This window comes from Aotus nancymaae, unplaced genomic scaffold (genome assembly GCF_030222135.1).
Source record: "Aotus nancymaae isolate 86718 unplaced genomic scaffold, 86718_ANA_hifiasm-v0.15.2.pri h1tg000003l, whole genome shotgun sequence".
Classification (NCBI taxonomy): domain Eukaryota; kingdom Metazoa; phylum Chordata; class Mammalia; order Primates; family Aotidae; genus Aotus; species Aotus nancymaae.
The window spans coordinates 26,928,718-26,944,469 of NW_026988414.1; the positions used below are offsets into that span (position 1 = coordinate 26,928,718).

The window sequence follows — 15,752 nt, forward strand, 5'->3', positions numbered from 1 at the left end:
TATGGAGATCTTTACAACCCGAAGTAACTGGCTTAAAAAGTTAGAGAAGCTGACTTTTGCAGACATTTGCAGCCTGTTGGTCTTTTTTTGTGATATGAGACGTAGAGGGTGAAAGGTTATTATAAATGGCACAAAAATTTATTACAAAACCATTTCCTTGGACTGTTTTGGGCTGCTTTACAAGACAGAAATGCTCCCCCTTTCAGTTAGAATGATTGAAATTTTGGGGAAAAAAATGGGTGTTTTTAGAGGACATAGTAATTTATTCTGGTGCTGTGCCCATTCATTCCATTTCATTTCGGTTTACTCATTAAACACTTACTGTGTACACAACCCGGTAAAATCCCTCTACTCACATAATGTCTGAATTACACTCCAAGTAGAATGAGGGGTTAGCCCTCATCATCTGACAATTAACAGCTCAGGTTTCAGCTTGACAGTATCTCAGGATTGGCAGCATGAGGGAGTGCAGGGAAATGCACCTTCAGAACTGTCAGCCACGCTGCATCCCCTCCTGCTGTGTTGTGGTTGTCCCTTGTGGATCCATTGGTCTATGACCAGGTGTTGATTAAGTTAGCTTCTTTTTTTTTTTTCCCCACAATGAAATAAATCTTTATCTCTTCTCCCCACCAAAAAATTTCCGCGGAATATTTTGTGGTTTAAGTTGGCTTCTACCAGGTGCTTTCTGCACATCTCTTTGGTTTGTGGAGCATCTGGGTTCTGCTCCTGCCCCTCTGCTGTTACCAAGAGATCTGTCTTCAAAATGGGGCTCTTAAATTAGAATGTAATGAATGATCAGGACTGTTTTGTATGAAGATGATATTTGAGGAAGCCTTTGGGATGAAATGACTTCCAAACATTTTGAAATGTGACTCTTACTTATTGAATGAAGCAGGGCCTTAATTGGAGTGTTGGGACTGATATTCGATTTGCATTAAGCAGCCTTTTTCTATTGCTGCTTGGTTGAAATTTCAAGATTTGTGATGGTAGGTGGATGTGACGTGTGATGACATTGCACATGGGCACTTAACGGCACGAAGAACTGCAGCAGTAGCAGCAGCCAGATGCCAGGCCCAACATCACGGGGAGAAAAACTGTTCTTTCAATATGTGCTTCTGTACCCAAAGTGGAATTGCATGACACACATATTTTGAAACATTTCTCCTTCTTTTGTGTGTGGGTGTTTCCCTGTTTCCAGCCAAGGGTATTGTGACTTTCTCCTGGGCCCCTTTCAGAATCTGGGTGATCTCTGGAAAGCAGTGTTGTGGCAACATGGGGAAAATGTGGCAGTGTGGAGGGCCGGCTGGATCTGGGTTTGAATACTGCATTTGAGTATTTTACCAGCATTGATGTTGGATAGATTATTTGGTCCCCGTAAGCCTCAGTTTTCTCCTCTTCAACGTATAATTTGTTCGACTCTTTGTTGTGATTATTGGTTATACATACGAAGAGCCTGGCTGCAGCCTGGCACATAATAGGTACTCAATAAATACAGGTTGATAATTTAATTGACATAAGTAATAGAAATTATGTCCTTGAAAACAATTGCTGTCACGATAGAAGTTTTCAGCCAGGCACAGTGGCTCATGCTTGTAATCACAGCACTTTAGGGGGCAGGGGTGTGGATCACTTGAGGACAGGAGTTCAAGACCAGCCTGGCCAACATGGCAAAACCCCCTCTCTACTAAAAATACAAAAATCTGCTGGGTGTGGTGGTGCACACCTGTAAACCCAGCTACTCAAGAGGCTGAGGCATGAGAATCACCTGAACCTGGGAGATGGAGGTTTGCAGTGAGCTGAGATTGTGCCACTGCACTCCAGTCTGGCCCCTGGCGACAGAGCGAGACTCTGTCTCAAAAAAGTAAATAAATAAATAAAATAAAATAATAAGTTAAAAAAATGAAAAAATACAAGTTTTCTTCTGTAGATCACTGTTAGAACTCAGACCAAGCTAAGTGGTCCTGGCAAATATTTCAATGAAAGACTGAATTCTTGTTCCGATACCGTCAAGGCCTTTCACCCAAAGATTCTCTTTTATGCCTTAGTCTATGCCTTGTTTAAAAATTAATACTGGATGTCAGAATGCTGTTGTGTTTTTAAAGTTCCCTGGGATTAAGAGCAGTTTCCATTAGGTGTTGTCTTTTACTTAAAAACCTATGCACTGAGCAATATTTATTGAGTGCTTAATAGTGTCAGATACTTTCTAGGCGCTGGACTGAACTCAAAAGATGGCCTTTTGATGCGTGCAAAAGTGGGTGGATAGATGAAATATTATCTGTGGGATAAATGCACTTAGTCATGAGGGAGACTTGTTAGGGAATGCTCATTGTATTTGTACTGTTGAGATAACAACTTCTAGGAGGAGCTCAGGGCCACCTGGCAGGGGCTTCTCTTGTCTTGCAGCTCAGCAAGGTGCATTTGGCTATAGGGTGTGCTGGGCAGATGAACTTTTCCTAACTTTCCCTTGGAGCGAGCACAGGGCCACTCTCCTGTCTCACAGAAACCTCCGATCTGTTTTGGACTGTAGGAAGGAGCCATCATAGTGGACCAGCAAATTTTGGCCAGAGAGATTGATTTGCTTCTGTTGTCAAGGTCCTCGCTGATTGTATTGGCGTTTTTATTGCTACTATAACGAGTCACCATATACTTAGCAGTTTAAAACCACATAAATTTATTATTTCATAAGGCCAGAAGTCTGGATACAATAGAGCTTACCTAGGTCTACTCTTAAAGTCTCACAGGGCTGATATTGAGGTGTTTGTGTGGGCTGTGTGTCTTTTTGGGGGGGGTTCTTTTTGGTGGGCTCTGAAGATGAATCTGCCTTGGAGCTCATCCAGGATATCAGCTGAATTCAGTTCCTTGCAGTTGTAGGACTGAAGTTTCCTTGCTGGCTGTCAGCAGGGGCTGGTCTTTGTTCCTAAAGGTTGCCATCATTCCTTCTTTTTATTATTACTGTTATATTTTAAGTTCTGGGGTACATGTGCAGGACGTGCATGTTTGATACATAGATATACACGTACCATGGTGGTTTGCTGCATCCTGCCCCTCTGCTTCTGCCCCCTCGTGTACATTAGGTATTTCTCCTAATGCTATTCCCCCTAGCCCCCATCCCCCCACAGGCCCTGGTGTGTGATGTTCCCCTCCCTGTGTCCATGTGTTCTCATTGTTTAACTCCCACTTATGAATGAGAACATGTGATGTTTGGTTTTCTGTTCTTATATTAGTTTGCTGAGAATGATGGTTTCCGGCTTCATCCATGTACCTGCAAAGGACATGAATTCATTGTTTTTTATGGCTGCATAGTATTCCATGGTGTATGTGTATTGCATTTTCTTTATCCAGTCTATCATTGATGGGCATTTGGGTTGGTTCCAAGTCTTTGCTATTATGAACAGTGCTGCAGTAAACATATATGTACATGTGTCTTTATAATAGAATGACTTATAATCCTTTGGGTGTATACCCAGTAAGGGGATTGCTGGGTCAAATGGTATTTCTAGTTCTAGATCCTTGAGGAATCGCCACACTGTCTTCCACAGTGGTTGCACTAATTTACACTCCCACCAATGCTGTGAAAGTGTTTCTGTTTCTCCACATCCTCTCCAGCATCTTGCCATCATTCCTTCTTATGCTTTTCGTGTGGCCTCTCTCCTGCAAGTAGGTTGAGTATCTCTCACACTTTAAATCTCTGTTGCCTCCTTCTGTCACATCTCTCTGTCTCTAGTCAGAGAAAGTTCTTCACTTTTAAGGGCTCAGGTGATTAGTTTGGGCCTATTCACATAATCCAGGATAATCTAGGTTCATAACTTTACTTACGTCTACACAGTGCATTTGCCATGAAATGTGCATATTCACAGACTCCAGGATTGGGGTGTGGACATCTTGGGGTGAAGGGCGGCATTCAGCCTGCCACAGCTCTCTTGATTGGAAGGAATAATTGATCATGTATTTGAAGTGTTCCCACAGTGCCCTTGGCTTTTATTGACCCCTCTTCTGCAGCTCTCTGCTTTTTCTTGCACATATTCTGAAAGTGACTCTAAAGCATGATAAGCATTACCTATTAGGGTTTTTAATGTACAAGCTATACAGAGATGACTTTGCGAGCAGAGCATCTCTGAACAAGGTATGAGACATTCATAAAAGAAAATTCATCAAATGTTTATTGTATGTCTGCTTTATACCAGCACTGTTCTAGGCACTGAAGTTCAACCGCGAACAAGACAGATGTGATGCATTTGGAGCTTTCATTCTAGTGGGCATTGAGAACCAGCCTTAAGGCTGAGACTGGGACTTTGAGGAATTCTTTGTAGGGTCTGGGTCTGCAGAGTGAGAGTGTCCCCTCGTCCCAATTCCACTGATGACCTCTCCACTAGCTCCCTGACAGCAGCCTTTGCCAACACAGACACTGTGGACTGTAGTGGGAGGAATGTGGGATTAAATGAGTTGAATGGGCTCTATCCCTGGCTCACCATTTCCTCAGTGATGTGAAAATGGTGTCTGATCCTTGAGGTTGGAAGGCCAGGCGTGCAGATTTATCTCCGCCTCAATAGCGTGGAGACAAAAGGAAGTTATTTTTGTGGAGCCAGTGGTTTCACAGAAACTGTTCACATGTCTTCCAGTGCGCCCAGCACATTCCCACCAAGGTGGAACTTGGTTCATGAGAGAAAGAAGGTAACGTGAGGGTGCCCCGAGGCTCCCAGCGGACAAGTCATCTCACAGCTGGGCTGTCTATAGATAGAAGGAGCAGATGGATAAGGAGTGAACAAAGTCATGCTTGTCTTGAGGGATCTTTATTTAGCTTACAAGGACCCAGAATACAGATGGGGCTTGTTATCTTCTGCCTCATGGCTTTTTAGGGCAAGATTCTGCAACTTGTTTCATGCTGTCCTTAAAGTGTCTGTGTGGGTTTTTGCAGGAGAGAACACTTGGTCTTTGTGTTTTCCTGTCTGGAACCCAGACTTTTGTTAGAAAGTATCGGATTTTGTTTGGCTTTGTGTGATTTTACTGCCCACCGGTTTACTTGCTTTCTCCCAGCAAGCAGCCGCAGTCCTCATGGTTTGGTATTCAGTGGAATGACACACTGTGTAGATTTATGCTTCAGACTCTCTGTTCACCTAATTCTTAACGGGAAAAGAACACTAGCTGGTAGATATGGCAGTGTGTTAATACGACTACTCAACTCCATCTGTACAGATAGTTTCACCTTAACTATACTGTTTCTTCCTTGAAAATTATTGCCATACCTAAGATACAGGTTTAATTTCTTTCCCCTGAATTATGTGGTAGTAGATGTATTTAACTATATTTAGAAACAGCAAAAAGTAAAGTGGTGGAATGCATTAAACACGTCTAATTTAAAAGCTAATAATTGTTGAATTACTTTTTAAAAGATTAGAACGTTCCTTAGAAATTTAGTTTTATAATTTCCTACTTCAATAAAAGATATTAAAATGTTTCCCAGAAGAAATCTTTACTGTCAAATAAATCATTGGAAAGAGTTAGTGATTACTTCTGGGTGGTGATAGTCTTTTATTTGTGGTTTACTTGTTTTCGGTTTGAACTAAAACATACTAATTCCAGCCTGAGTTGAATTTTGCATATGGGTAAAGTGAAGTAGAGATTTATGTCTACTTTATGAAGATATTTAAGAGACATTTGAAGTGTTTCAGTGAACACATTGCAACATGCATTCCCAGGAGGAAAAGAAAATCATGTATTGTGTTGAAAATACCATTCCAATATATGTATACCCACATCTCGTTTTATTTAGTCATAGAATTCCTGAAAAATTTGATGTAGATGAGGTTTTTAGTAATTGAAAATATTTTCAGTTGCATTTTAATTGCACAGATGCCTTTTCTACTTCTGTTTAGCTGTGACTCCTAGTCACTAGTAATGCACTAGTAATGCACGTTATCTTCTAGTCTTTATTTTATGTAGTGATAATGGATTAACAAACACATTCATTCATTTAGTAAACATTTATTGAGCCCTAATCAGTGCCATGCTCTGGGCCAGGGAGGCAGTCATGTGCAAGGTCCAGCCCTCTCTGTTTCTGTCCTGGTTGGGGAATGGGTGGGACAGACCAGGAAAGGAGCAGCTGCTGTGTAGAGCAGGAGACGCTCTGCGGGGTGCGATGCAGGCCCTGATGGGGCCTCCTACCGCTGTCTTTCCAGTCAGGAAAGAAGCATCCTCTAAGGAAGGACCTAAAGAATGGATGTCAGCCAGGTAAAGAACAGGGAGTAGAATGTTCCAGGTAGAGGACATAGTATGTGCATTGGTCCAGAGAGGAGAGGGAAGAGAAGGTGGCATTTAGGGGAACTGTATCTGATGGAGATAGTTCAGCATGGAGCAGATATAGCTGTGGGGAGTTTGATGGGAGAAGGAACAATAAGATATGACGCTGCAGAGGTGGGCAAAGGTCGGCTGAGGCAGGTCTGTCTTCATGAGCCATGTGAGGATATAGGGCCTCATTCTCAGAGCAAGGGAAGCCATTAAAGGCTCCACAGACTGAGTGACTTGATGAGGTGAATGCAAAACAGCATTTCTGTGAACGTGAATGACCTTTGGAGCGGAACTCACATTAGTCCATCTCTCATCCTATGCATGCGCTTCTCCCTTCCTTTTCGTTTTTCTTCTAGAAACACTTACTGGGTGGCTAATTGTTACATGCCCAGAACTGTGCTAGATATACTGAGATGAAATAAGACACCATCTCAAAGATTAAAGCCAAAGCTTACAGCCTTTAAAGTTTTTTTTCAGCCCTTCTTGACTTAAGTCATAAGCTCATGAGGATGGAAAGAATATAATAAAGCCATCTCCATCTCTTAGACCCTGAAAGAATGTGGCACAACAACCTTTGTCTTTCTGGGGCCAGTGTTGCAGAATGTCATGCTTTTAGGAAACGTTGTATGTTTTGATTAACACATTTTGCAGAAGTGGGTAGGAGCTCTTGAGTAACACAGTAAGCATTTGCGCATTCTTCCTCTAATGACATTACAGTATTAAGTTATGACCTAAAAATATTGACTCATACATGAATTCCTGTTAGCTTAACTCAGAAAGCTTAGTCCCTCACTAAAGGTTGTATTTTTTTTCTTTTTCCTATTTCCTTTACTTCATATAAGAAAGTCGCTTGCCTCCTGTGTGCAGTGGAGACCTATATGAGATCATAGCCAAGAGAATGTTTTTGGTTAGAAAAATAATCGTAGGAATTCCAAGCTGTGAATTGTTTACTGAAGCTCTTGGAAATAGGATTTGGCAAGCTTTGTCTGCCTTCGTCAAGTAAGCACGAGCAGAAGAGCACAGTTAATAGTTGGTGTAGACACATGATTCTTGGACCATATTTTGTGATCTAGCTTCAAGGCATGAATTCTTTTCTGGGGTTAATTTTATTCATGGACGTTATCTGTCTGTTAGATCTTATATGTGCTCAGGCCAACATAGATTCTTTACCCTTCCTTTGTTCCTGCCCAACTGTCCTTCCTCTTTTATCTTTTCACTGAATTAAAAAGAAAGTTATGGAATAGTTTCAACGTGAAAATAGGTACAGAGAATAACAGAAAGAACACTCCTGGCTGGGTGTAGTGGCCCACGCCTGCAGTCCCAGCACTTTGGGAGTCCAAGGTGGGTGGATCACTTGAGATCAGGAGTTGGAGACCAGCCTGGCCAACATGGTGAAATCCCCCATCTCTACTGAAAATCCAAAACTAGCCAGGCATGGTGGTGTGCGTCTGTAATTCCAGCTATTTGGGAGAGGCAGAAGAACTGCTTGAACCCTAGAGGCAGAGGTTGCAGTGAGCCGAGATCGCACCACTGCACTCCAGTGACAGAGTGAGATCCTGTCTCAAAAAAAAAAAAAAAAAAAGAACACTGCTGTACCATCATCCATCATTTTGCCATGCTGACTTCTGGTTCCTTTTAAGAAATAAAACATTACAGGTACAGCTGATGCCGCCTCTGTTTCCCTAGCTCTTTTTTCAGAGATAACTCCTGTCTTACAGTTGGATGGTTTTATCCTCTATATCATGTATACTTACATCCTGTGAATAACAATATTTGGTACTGGCCTGAGTGTGCGCACATTGTGTAAGGGTGCATATTGGCCTGCCACTTCATTCGGGGATTATGTTTTTGAGATTTATCAATGTTGATACCTGTGGCATCTGGTTAATTTTAGCCATAGTATTCTATTTTTATACTGAACTTTTAAAAACCCATGCTTCTAGTCTTTGGCTTATTTTTTCAGGTTATGGGATGTTTGGATGCACAGAAAAGTAAAATTAAGTCATAAGCAGAATATCTGGACTAATCCAGGCCTTAAACTTGATGCGGAATTTGCATCATGTGTGTTTTGCTAACCCTGTGATGTCGACCCACGCTTGCTGTGTAACTCCAGCCAGTATTCTTTTGAAAATAGAAATTTGTTTGTATCGACTACAGGTTTCCAATATTGTTGGTGAATACAGAGCACTTAATCTCAAATAAGGAACTAGTTTAAAAAGGATTCTAACAATGGCATTGGCTGTTCTACCTTACTGCTTATGGATGGGTTCAGCCAATGTTTCTGCTAGAGACCAAATCCAAAAACAGTCAAATTAAACAAGCAAACAAACCCAAAGGACAGACTAGTGATAAGAGGTCATTTCATAAGATACGGCATCGAATTGGTGTCTGCTAATGTAAAGGTCTGTTGGCCACAGCAAATTTAACATGGACCTATGTTTACATCTGTGGTCAACTGCATTCCTGGGTTAAACCGTCATGCTGTTGGCTCAGCTGTGTGCCTGGAGTTTTGCTGAAGTGTGGAGCTTTTAAAACAACAAGAATAAGCTTGCTGCAGAGTTAAGACATTTAAACTAAAAATCCTAAAGGAAAAACTGTTGCCCATGAAGATGTAAATTTATTCAGATGGAGAAGACATATTATAAAAACAACAGACCCATTCACTGATTTGTATCCTTCAGGGGACAGACGACTGGTCATGGTGATAATGGGTGAACGTTGGGTCAGGTTTTTAGAAACATCTGCACTTGGTGACTGCTGTACCTAATTGCTGTGACAAACCTGGCTCCCCATGTGTTTGGCACCATCTTGGATCCTACTCAAAGCCAGGTGAACTGAGTGGCCTCTTCACTGCTTCAGAGTCTGAAGCAGATAGGAGGATGTGGACCAGACATGGAATGCACCACCAAAAACAGTGGCGCAAAGCATACTGGGAAGGGAGGCTTTGTGAACATAGTGCTGGTTCTCAAACATCAGTGTGTAAAAGAATCTGCTGAGGGTATCACACTCTTAAACTTCTCATTCAGTAGGTCTCAGGTGGCTGAGAATCTGCGTTTTGTTTTGTTGTTTTTTTCCCTGAGACCTAGTCTCACCTGTTGCCCAGGCTGGAGTGCATTGGCACAATCTTGGCTCATTGCAGACTTCACCTCCCAGGTTCAAGCAATTTTTCTGCCTCAGCCTCCCTAGTAACTGAGATTACAAGCATGTGCCACCACACCTGGGTAATTTCTGTATTTTTAGTAGAGAGGGGGTTTTGCCATGTTGGCCAGGCTAGTCTTGCCTGACCTCAGGTGATTCACCTGATTCAGCCTCCTAAAGTGCTGGGATTACAGGCATCAGTCACTGCGCTGGGCCTGAATCTGCATATTTAACAAGCACCACAGGTGGTTCTGATACAGTAGCTCCCCAGATCTCACTGTGTTGGTGAGTCCTGGTCATTCACAACTCTGCCATGATTTTGGTCATATTCAGTGCAGCTGGTACCATTTTTAGTTAATATTTTCTTGAAATAAAGTCAGTTCTTTTGGATGATGTAAGGATCAATGTAACAAGAAGAGCTAACGATTTTATAGATCAACGAGACAGAAAATTAACAAGGACATCCAGGACTTGAACTCAGACCCGGAACAAGTAAACTTAATAAACATTTATAGAACTCTCCACTTCAAATACATAAAACATACATTACCACCTCACACCTATTCCATAAGTGACTACATAATTGGAAGTAAATCACTACTCAGTAATCGCATAGCATTTCATAGGTTTAAATGAAATATTGGTTGGCTGTTCCTCCCTGTTTACATCAAGTATAATTATTGGTATAAAAGAGGTTTTCAATACCCATTACTAAACTGCATTCTAGCCTGGGCAAGAAAGCAATACTCCCATTCTCTCTCTCTCTTTCTCTTCCTTTTTCCTCCTCTTTATTCTTTTTCTTTCTTTCTTTCAAAAAAAAAAAAAAAGCACGAAAATTAGCTGGGCGTGGTGGCAGGCGCCTGTAGTTCAGCTACTTGGAAGGCTGAGGCAGGAGAATTGCTTGAGCCAGGGAGATGGAGGTTGCAGTGAGCCGAGATTGCACCACTGCACTCCAGCCTGGGTGAAAAAGTGAGAATCTGTCTGAAAAAAAAAATAGAAAAGAAATAGCATGGCGGAATGTGGCTGACGTGCTGTGTGATGATAGCTGTAGCTCTCTGCCTAGCAGAGGATGGACATTCCGATAGGCAAAAAAGTTCAAGACCTTGCCAAGAAACAGAGAAAGGATGTTTGTCTTTTTAAGAACTTGAAAACCCTGTTTGTAGACAAGAGCCCTCCAGTTTTGGCAGTAAACTTTCAGGTAAGGGAAGAAAAAGGCAGGGGATGGCATTATTGACAGTTGTGAGGACTTACCATGTGCCAGGCACTGCGCGAGGGGCTTTGTACATATCTTCTAGTTTTAGTGCTCATAAAAACTCTGTGATCTGTGCATAGCATTTTAAATTTTGCTGTATCGTGGAGAAAATGGAAGGATGGGGAATTTGGGTCATTTGCTCAGGGTTCTGTAGCTACCTCAGGTTCCCATGTCTGCAGAATTGGGGCACAGGGTGGTGGGGGAGAGTGAGTCACAAGAATCCTAAGAATCTTATTTCCATTCAGTCTTTATAAAAGAAGTGGATTAACTACCACATTTTAAGTTTTTACTTAAATTTACTTTACATCAATCTGGCATTTCTGGTTTCGTCCTGGTTTGTTGTTTTGTTTTGTTTTGCTAAACAATCTTGAACATCTGTCATCTTGTAGGCCTAATGTTAAACACAAAAACACTTTACCTCCTATAGCTTTCAATTAAGGTCTCTCAGTTTGTAATAGTTTTCCAGACGGCAAGTTCTCTGTCAGTTCGGCTTCCAGTGTGTTAGTTAACCTTTAGTTATAAGGCAAACCCAAAGAGAGAAAGTAGGAACAAAACACCTCACCTGTTGTTGCTCGTGAGTTACTCTCTATGGAAGGAAAGATCATGAACACCATCTGCGTGTTGTATCACAGAGGCCTACCTGAGTCCAGCGTTTAAGGGAGACCATGTGGGTCCTTCTAAGGACTGTGAATGTGGGAAGACTGGGACTCTGATGAAGAATACATTCCAGAAGAGATGAATCAGCTGGACAAGTTCTTTCATAGAACCTTTAGGCAGGGTTTCTCAGAAATGCCCATTCAGGATTATGCTTGGATATTGTAATGATCAGAATGATACTCAATCTCTTCTGCATTTGGAGTTCTCTTGAAAAAAAAAAAAAAAAATCCCAGGCCGCTATTTCTCAGAGAAAGTCCCAGCCACTTCTAGGCATTTTCTTGTGTTGTCTACATTATAATTTCACAGCAGTCTCTGATGCGACAAATGTCAAAATAGCCCAACCTTGTCTAGATTTCAGAGATGTCTGACATGATATTGAATAAAACAATACCCATAGAAACATCAGGAAAGGTAGATTTTCCCTGGAGACTTTTTTCCTACTTGACAAATAAGAGTGATGAAACTGACCCCATGTCTTTTTCTCTTTGGAAGCCTGAACACTCAGAACCCAACTTGAGGCTCCTCAGCTATAGCAATTCTGACTTCATAGTCTGTAAATTACTGTTCTCTTTTTTCTTTAGCTTATGCTTTCTACCCTGATTTATCTTTCCCTGTTCTAATGAATTATTGTCTTATATCTGCTGTGCAGTTAGGTGACATATAACTAAATTAAATATATGAATTAAATATATGAATTGATACATACAAAGATTTGACTAAAACTATACATAAAAATAAGTGTTGTACATTAAATTTCCAGTGTTAGAAAAGTGACAGAATTCCATCTTTCCCTACTTTTGACAGCTTTAAACTTGATATTTTCCTCCTTTCTTTGAGCCATCATTAACTTGTTTCTCAAAGCCATTCCCATATTACCCATCTTGCAGACTCAGACAGATTTGGAAATTTGCAGAGTTGTATTGGACACATCCCCACAGCCCACATGAGATCCTTTTTATCTATTGCGTATGAACTAGTTTTAAGTAAAATATTCCTACATCATTTAAAACCATTAATCAAAGAATGAGTTTTTAAAAAACAAAATGTAAACTTACAGTTAGAAATAATTGTAGTATCTTTAGTTTTGGTTAGGAATCTGTTTCTTGTTTGTTAAACTCAAGATTATGAACAGTTTTAATTCACTTGTTTATTTCCAATAGAGAGTTCAGGTTTACATTTGGGCTCAGAAACAAAGTTTTCTCTCTCATTACAGAAAGAACTAAACTCTACATCTCCCCTCCCGGGCAAGGAGCTGGCTGAAGCCACAAAAACATTGCTGCATAGTCTGGGGACCCTGGCCCAGGAGGTAAGTTGTGTCTTTCCAGTACCAGAAAGCAGACTGTCCACTGTATCAGTTTTTTCAATTCTGAGTTTGCCAAGAGGCCCTTGTAATTTTAATATCACATGAGATGTAATATCAATTTTTGAAGCATAAGAGATCTAAAAAATAATGTTTTGATTTCCTTATTTTAGAAATGAAGAAACCAAAATTCTTAGATGTCTCAGAGCTAATTAATTAGTGGCCAACAGCTGGATATCTAGTTTAGGACCTTCTCCATTTTTTTCTCTTTGCCCTTAGGTAGTCATACATTTATAAAGAGGAGAATTCTATCTGTCACCACCCATGCACTTCTCTGTATTCCTTCTTCGGTAGCAAGGCCAGACAATCGTTTTACCAAAACATATGCTCGCTAACTAACAGGAATAACGTGGTACTCCTTGTAAGCATCTGGCTTCTGAGGTTCAGCTATGAGAATATGGTCTCTTAAATGAACATTAAGCTGAGTTTGCCTTTTAGGTCCACATGTTGACAAATGTATCAGAGTAATCTCTGTCCTAGAATCCGAGGGCCTGTAGGCCCTGAAGAAAGTAGTTAGCTCTGATTCCCAGCCGGTGTACACGTCCACTTTCTGACTCCCAGCCTTGTTTCAAATTAGACGTTGGAAGCCAGGAACTGTCTGGTGTCCCTCTGCATAAGAAGCTGAGCCAGGGGACAGGGGTCACAGACAATGCAGACTAATGTATAGGACACTGGAAAATAGTAATTTGTGGTGAAATTGTTTCAGACTTGGTCCACCCTTATTTTTAGCTGCTTCTCTAATCATTTTTCTTTTTCCGGTGCTTGTATCTAACTTACCCATTTTTTTGGTGCTTGCATTATTTTTTCAAAGATCAAAATGAACTTTATGTTTTTTAACAATAAAAGTATTACATGTTCATGGTGGAAAATGCAGACCATTTGGAAAATAGCAGAAATGCTGAGATTAAACACTATTGGCACTTTAGTGTATTTCTTCCTGTCCTGTTCCATTTTCTTTCTTCGAATTCTGCTCACGTGTTTCTAATTGATGAGGTTTGACTTCTGGGTTCCCTTTCCAGAGGAAAAGCCCTCTTTCAGCCTGCCATTTGTTACCCGGGTTATGAAGGCTGGTGACCTTTTACTAAGTAGAGAAGCTGGACCAACTGGGGTTCTTTCAGGGGGAGAATGGGAAAGAAGCTGTTTTGCAAGTCCATAGCTATTTCTCTAGGGCCCTGTTAGCTGACATTGACATGCCTTGCATTGCTCTGCAGCTCCTCTCCCAGCCTCAGTCCCCTTGTTCATTTCTGGCCTTAGAGAAAGCAGAGCAGTGGCTGGAACAGGGGAAGCTGCTTCTAAACTCAGGGTTTGGTTACAGCTGTTTTCACTTACATCACTGGCCCTGTTTTTTGTCTGGCATTAAAAAAAATTGGAAGCATGTGATGTTCCCATTGCGGATGTGGTGGAAACCCTCCAAGTGAACATATATATTTTTCTTGGCAGCTGCTTCTTGTGCCCTGCTTGCTCCTGGTCCAGGACAAGCAAAGACCATCTGCTTCTTTCAATAGAACACGTCCAGGTCCCTTTGATCACAAGTTACTCATTGTCTAACTCGTTATTTCTATGAGCTAAATGAGAGAAGACCAATAAATGCAGTTGTTTTTCCGGTCACTGTGTGGAAAGAAAGTTGATAATTTTTGACCAAAGCACAACCTTTGAAAGAAAAAGAAAAAGGGAGCAAATGTCTTCTGAGGAGCTGCCTTGGTTCAGACAGTGCCACCCATTTCCTTCTATGATCCCCGTGACAAACCTGAGTGGGTGGGTCTCATTGTGTCCATTTTGCAGATGGCACCAAGGCTCAGAAAGTTAGGCAACTTTTCTGGTCATCCAGTGAATTAATTGACAAAACTGGGATTCGAACCCAGAACTGTGGGTTTCCAAAGCCTGTGTTTTTGCCTGCTTCGTGGAAAAACTCCAGTAGCAACTGGAATAGAAAGGAGACTCTTCCAAGGAAGAAAATATGCACTGGCAGAACCTGGAAATTGGGAGGAAATGAGGACTTGAGGAGTAAGATGAATGAAAGCTGACATAAGTTTCACATCTGGGTGATGGGAAGGGAGGACAGGGAGGCAGCATCTCAGATGCCCATCTAGCACTGACCAGCTGCCTGGCATTGCTAGGTTTGGAGACTCAGCAGTGAACACACTGACTTCTCTGTTCTCTTGGGGCACGTGTAGGGCGAGAGACAGAAATAAACAGGTCAGTGTTTAATGCCACAGGAGGGATATATGCAGGGAAGAAAAAGCAGGGTAAGGGGGATAGAGCATGAGAAGGTACTGTTTTAAAGGGGGTGATTAGGGAAGCCCTCTCTAGGGTGACAGTTGAACCTGAAGGAAATGACAGCGTGTCTGTGGAGAGGGAAGGAAACTCCAAGCAGGAAGAATGACAGATACAGAGACACTGATGCTAGGGCATGCCTAAGGAATGTGTTTAAGGACCAGGGAAGCTGAGCAAGTGGTGAGGGGGAGGGGAGGAGCTAGAGCAGGAGCGGGGAGTGCTATACAGGCCTGGCAAGACTTTGGATTCATGCTGGGTGAGACGGGAATCCAGTGGAGGGTTTGGAGGGAGGGGACGTGATGAGATCTAGAGTTTAGACCGTTTACACTCTGGTTGTTGGGTTGAGAAGAGATTGGGATGGGGGAAAGGGAAGACAAAGGACACTGTGCTGGATTGAGAAAGCAGTAAGTCGGTTTCATTCATTCATTCATTCAACCGATGATGTTCAAATACCACCGTCATCCATGGGCTAAAGGATGAAGAGCCGCCCCTCCCTGACAGTCAGGGAGCACCTCATAGGTAAAGTCTGGAGTGTGAGCTGAGGTGCAGGAGAAAAAGTAAGAGTTGTCCCCTAAAACAGGTGCTGAGAAAAGAGTCAATGGTTTGGAATAACTCAGTTATGGATAATTTATGGTGCTTCTTTAGAAAAATTTACTGGCTTTATGTGGGAGGGAATTTTTTTTTTTTTTTTTTTTTTTGATTGGGGAGTGGTGGGATGGTGGTGAGGCTTTCCTATGGAAAGAAGAGTGAGTGGCTTTTACTCACTATTGTTTAAAAATCTCTCAG

General features: G+C 41.7%; 1 protein-coding gene across 2 annotated transcripts in view; it reads left to right on the forward strand.

Annotated features, from left to right (window-relative positions):
- The window catches only part of ABCA1 (ATP binding cassette subfamily A member 1), a 155,849-nt gene that overhangs the window by 69,855 nt on the left and 70,242 nt on the right, over positions 1–15,752 (forward strand). For both annotated transcript variants that reach the window (XM_064379401.1, XM_064379391.1), the window contains exon 8: positions 12,546–12,638. In XM_064379401.1, the coding sequence (XP_064235471.1) occupies positions 12,546–12,638 (93 nt within the window). The remainder of the gene's footprint in view (positions 1–12,545; positions 12,639–15,752) is intronic.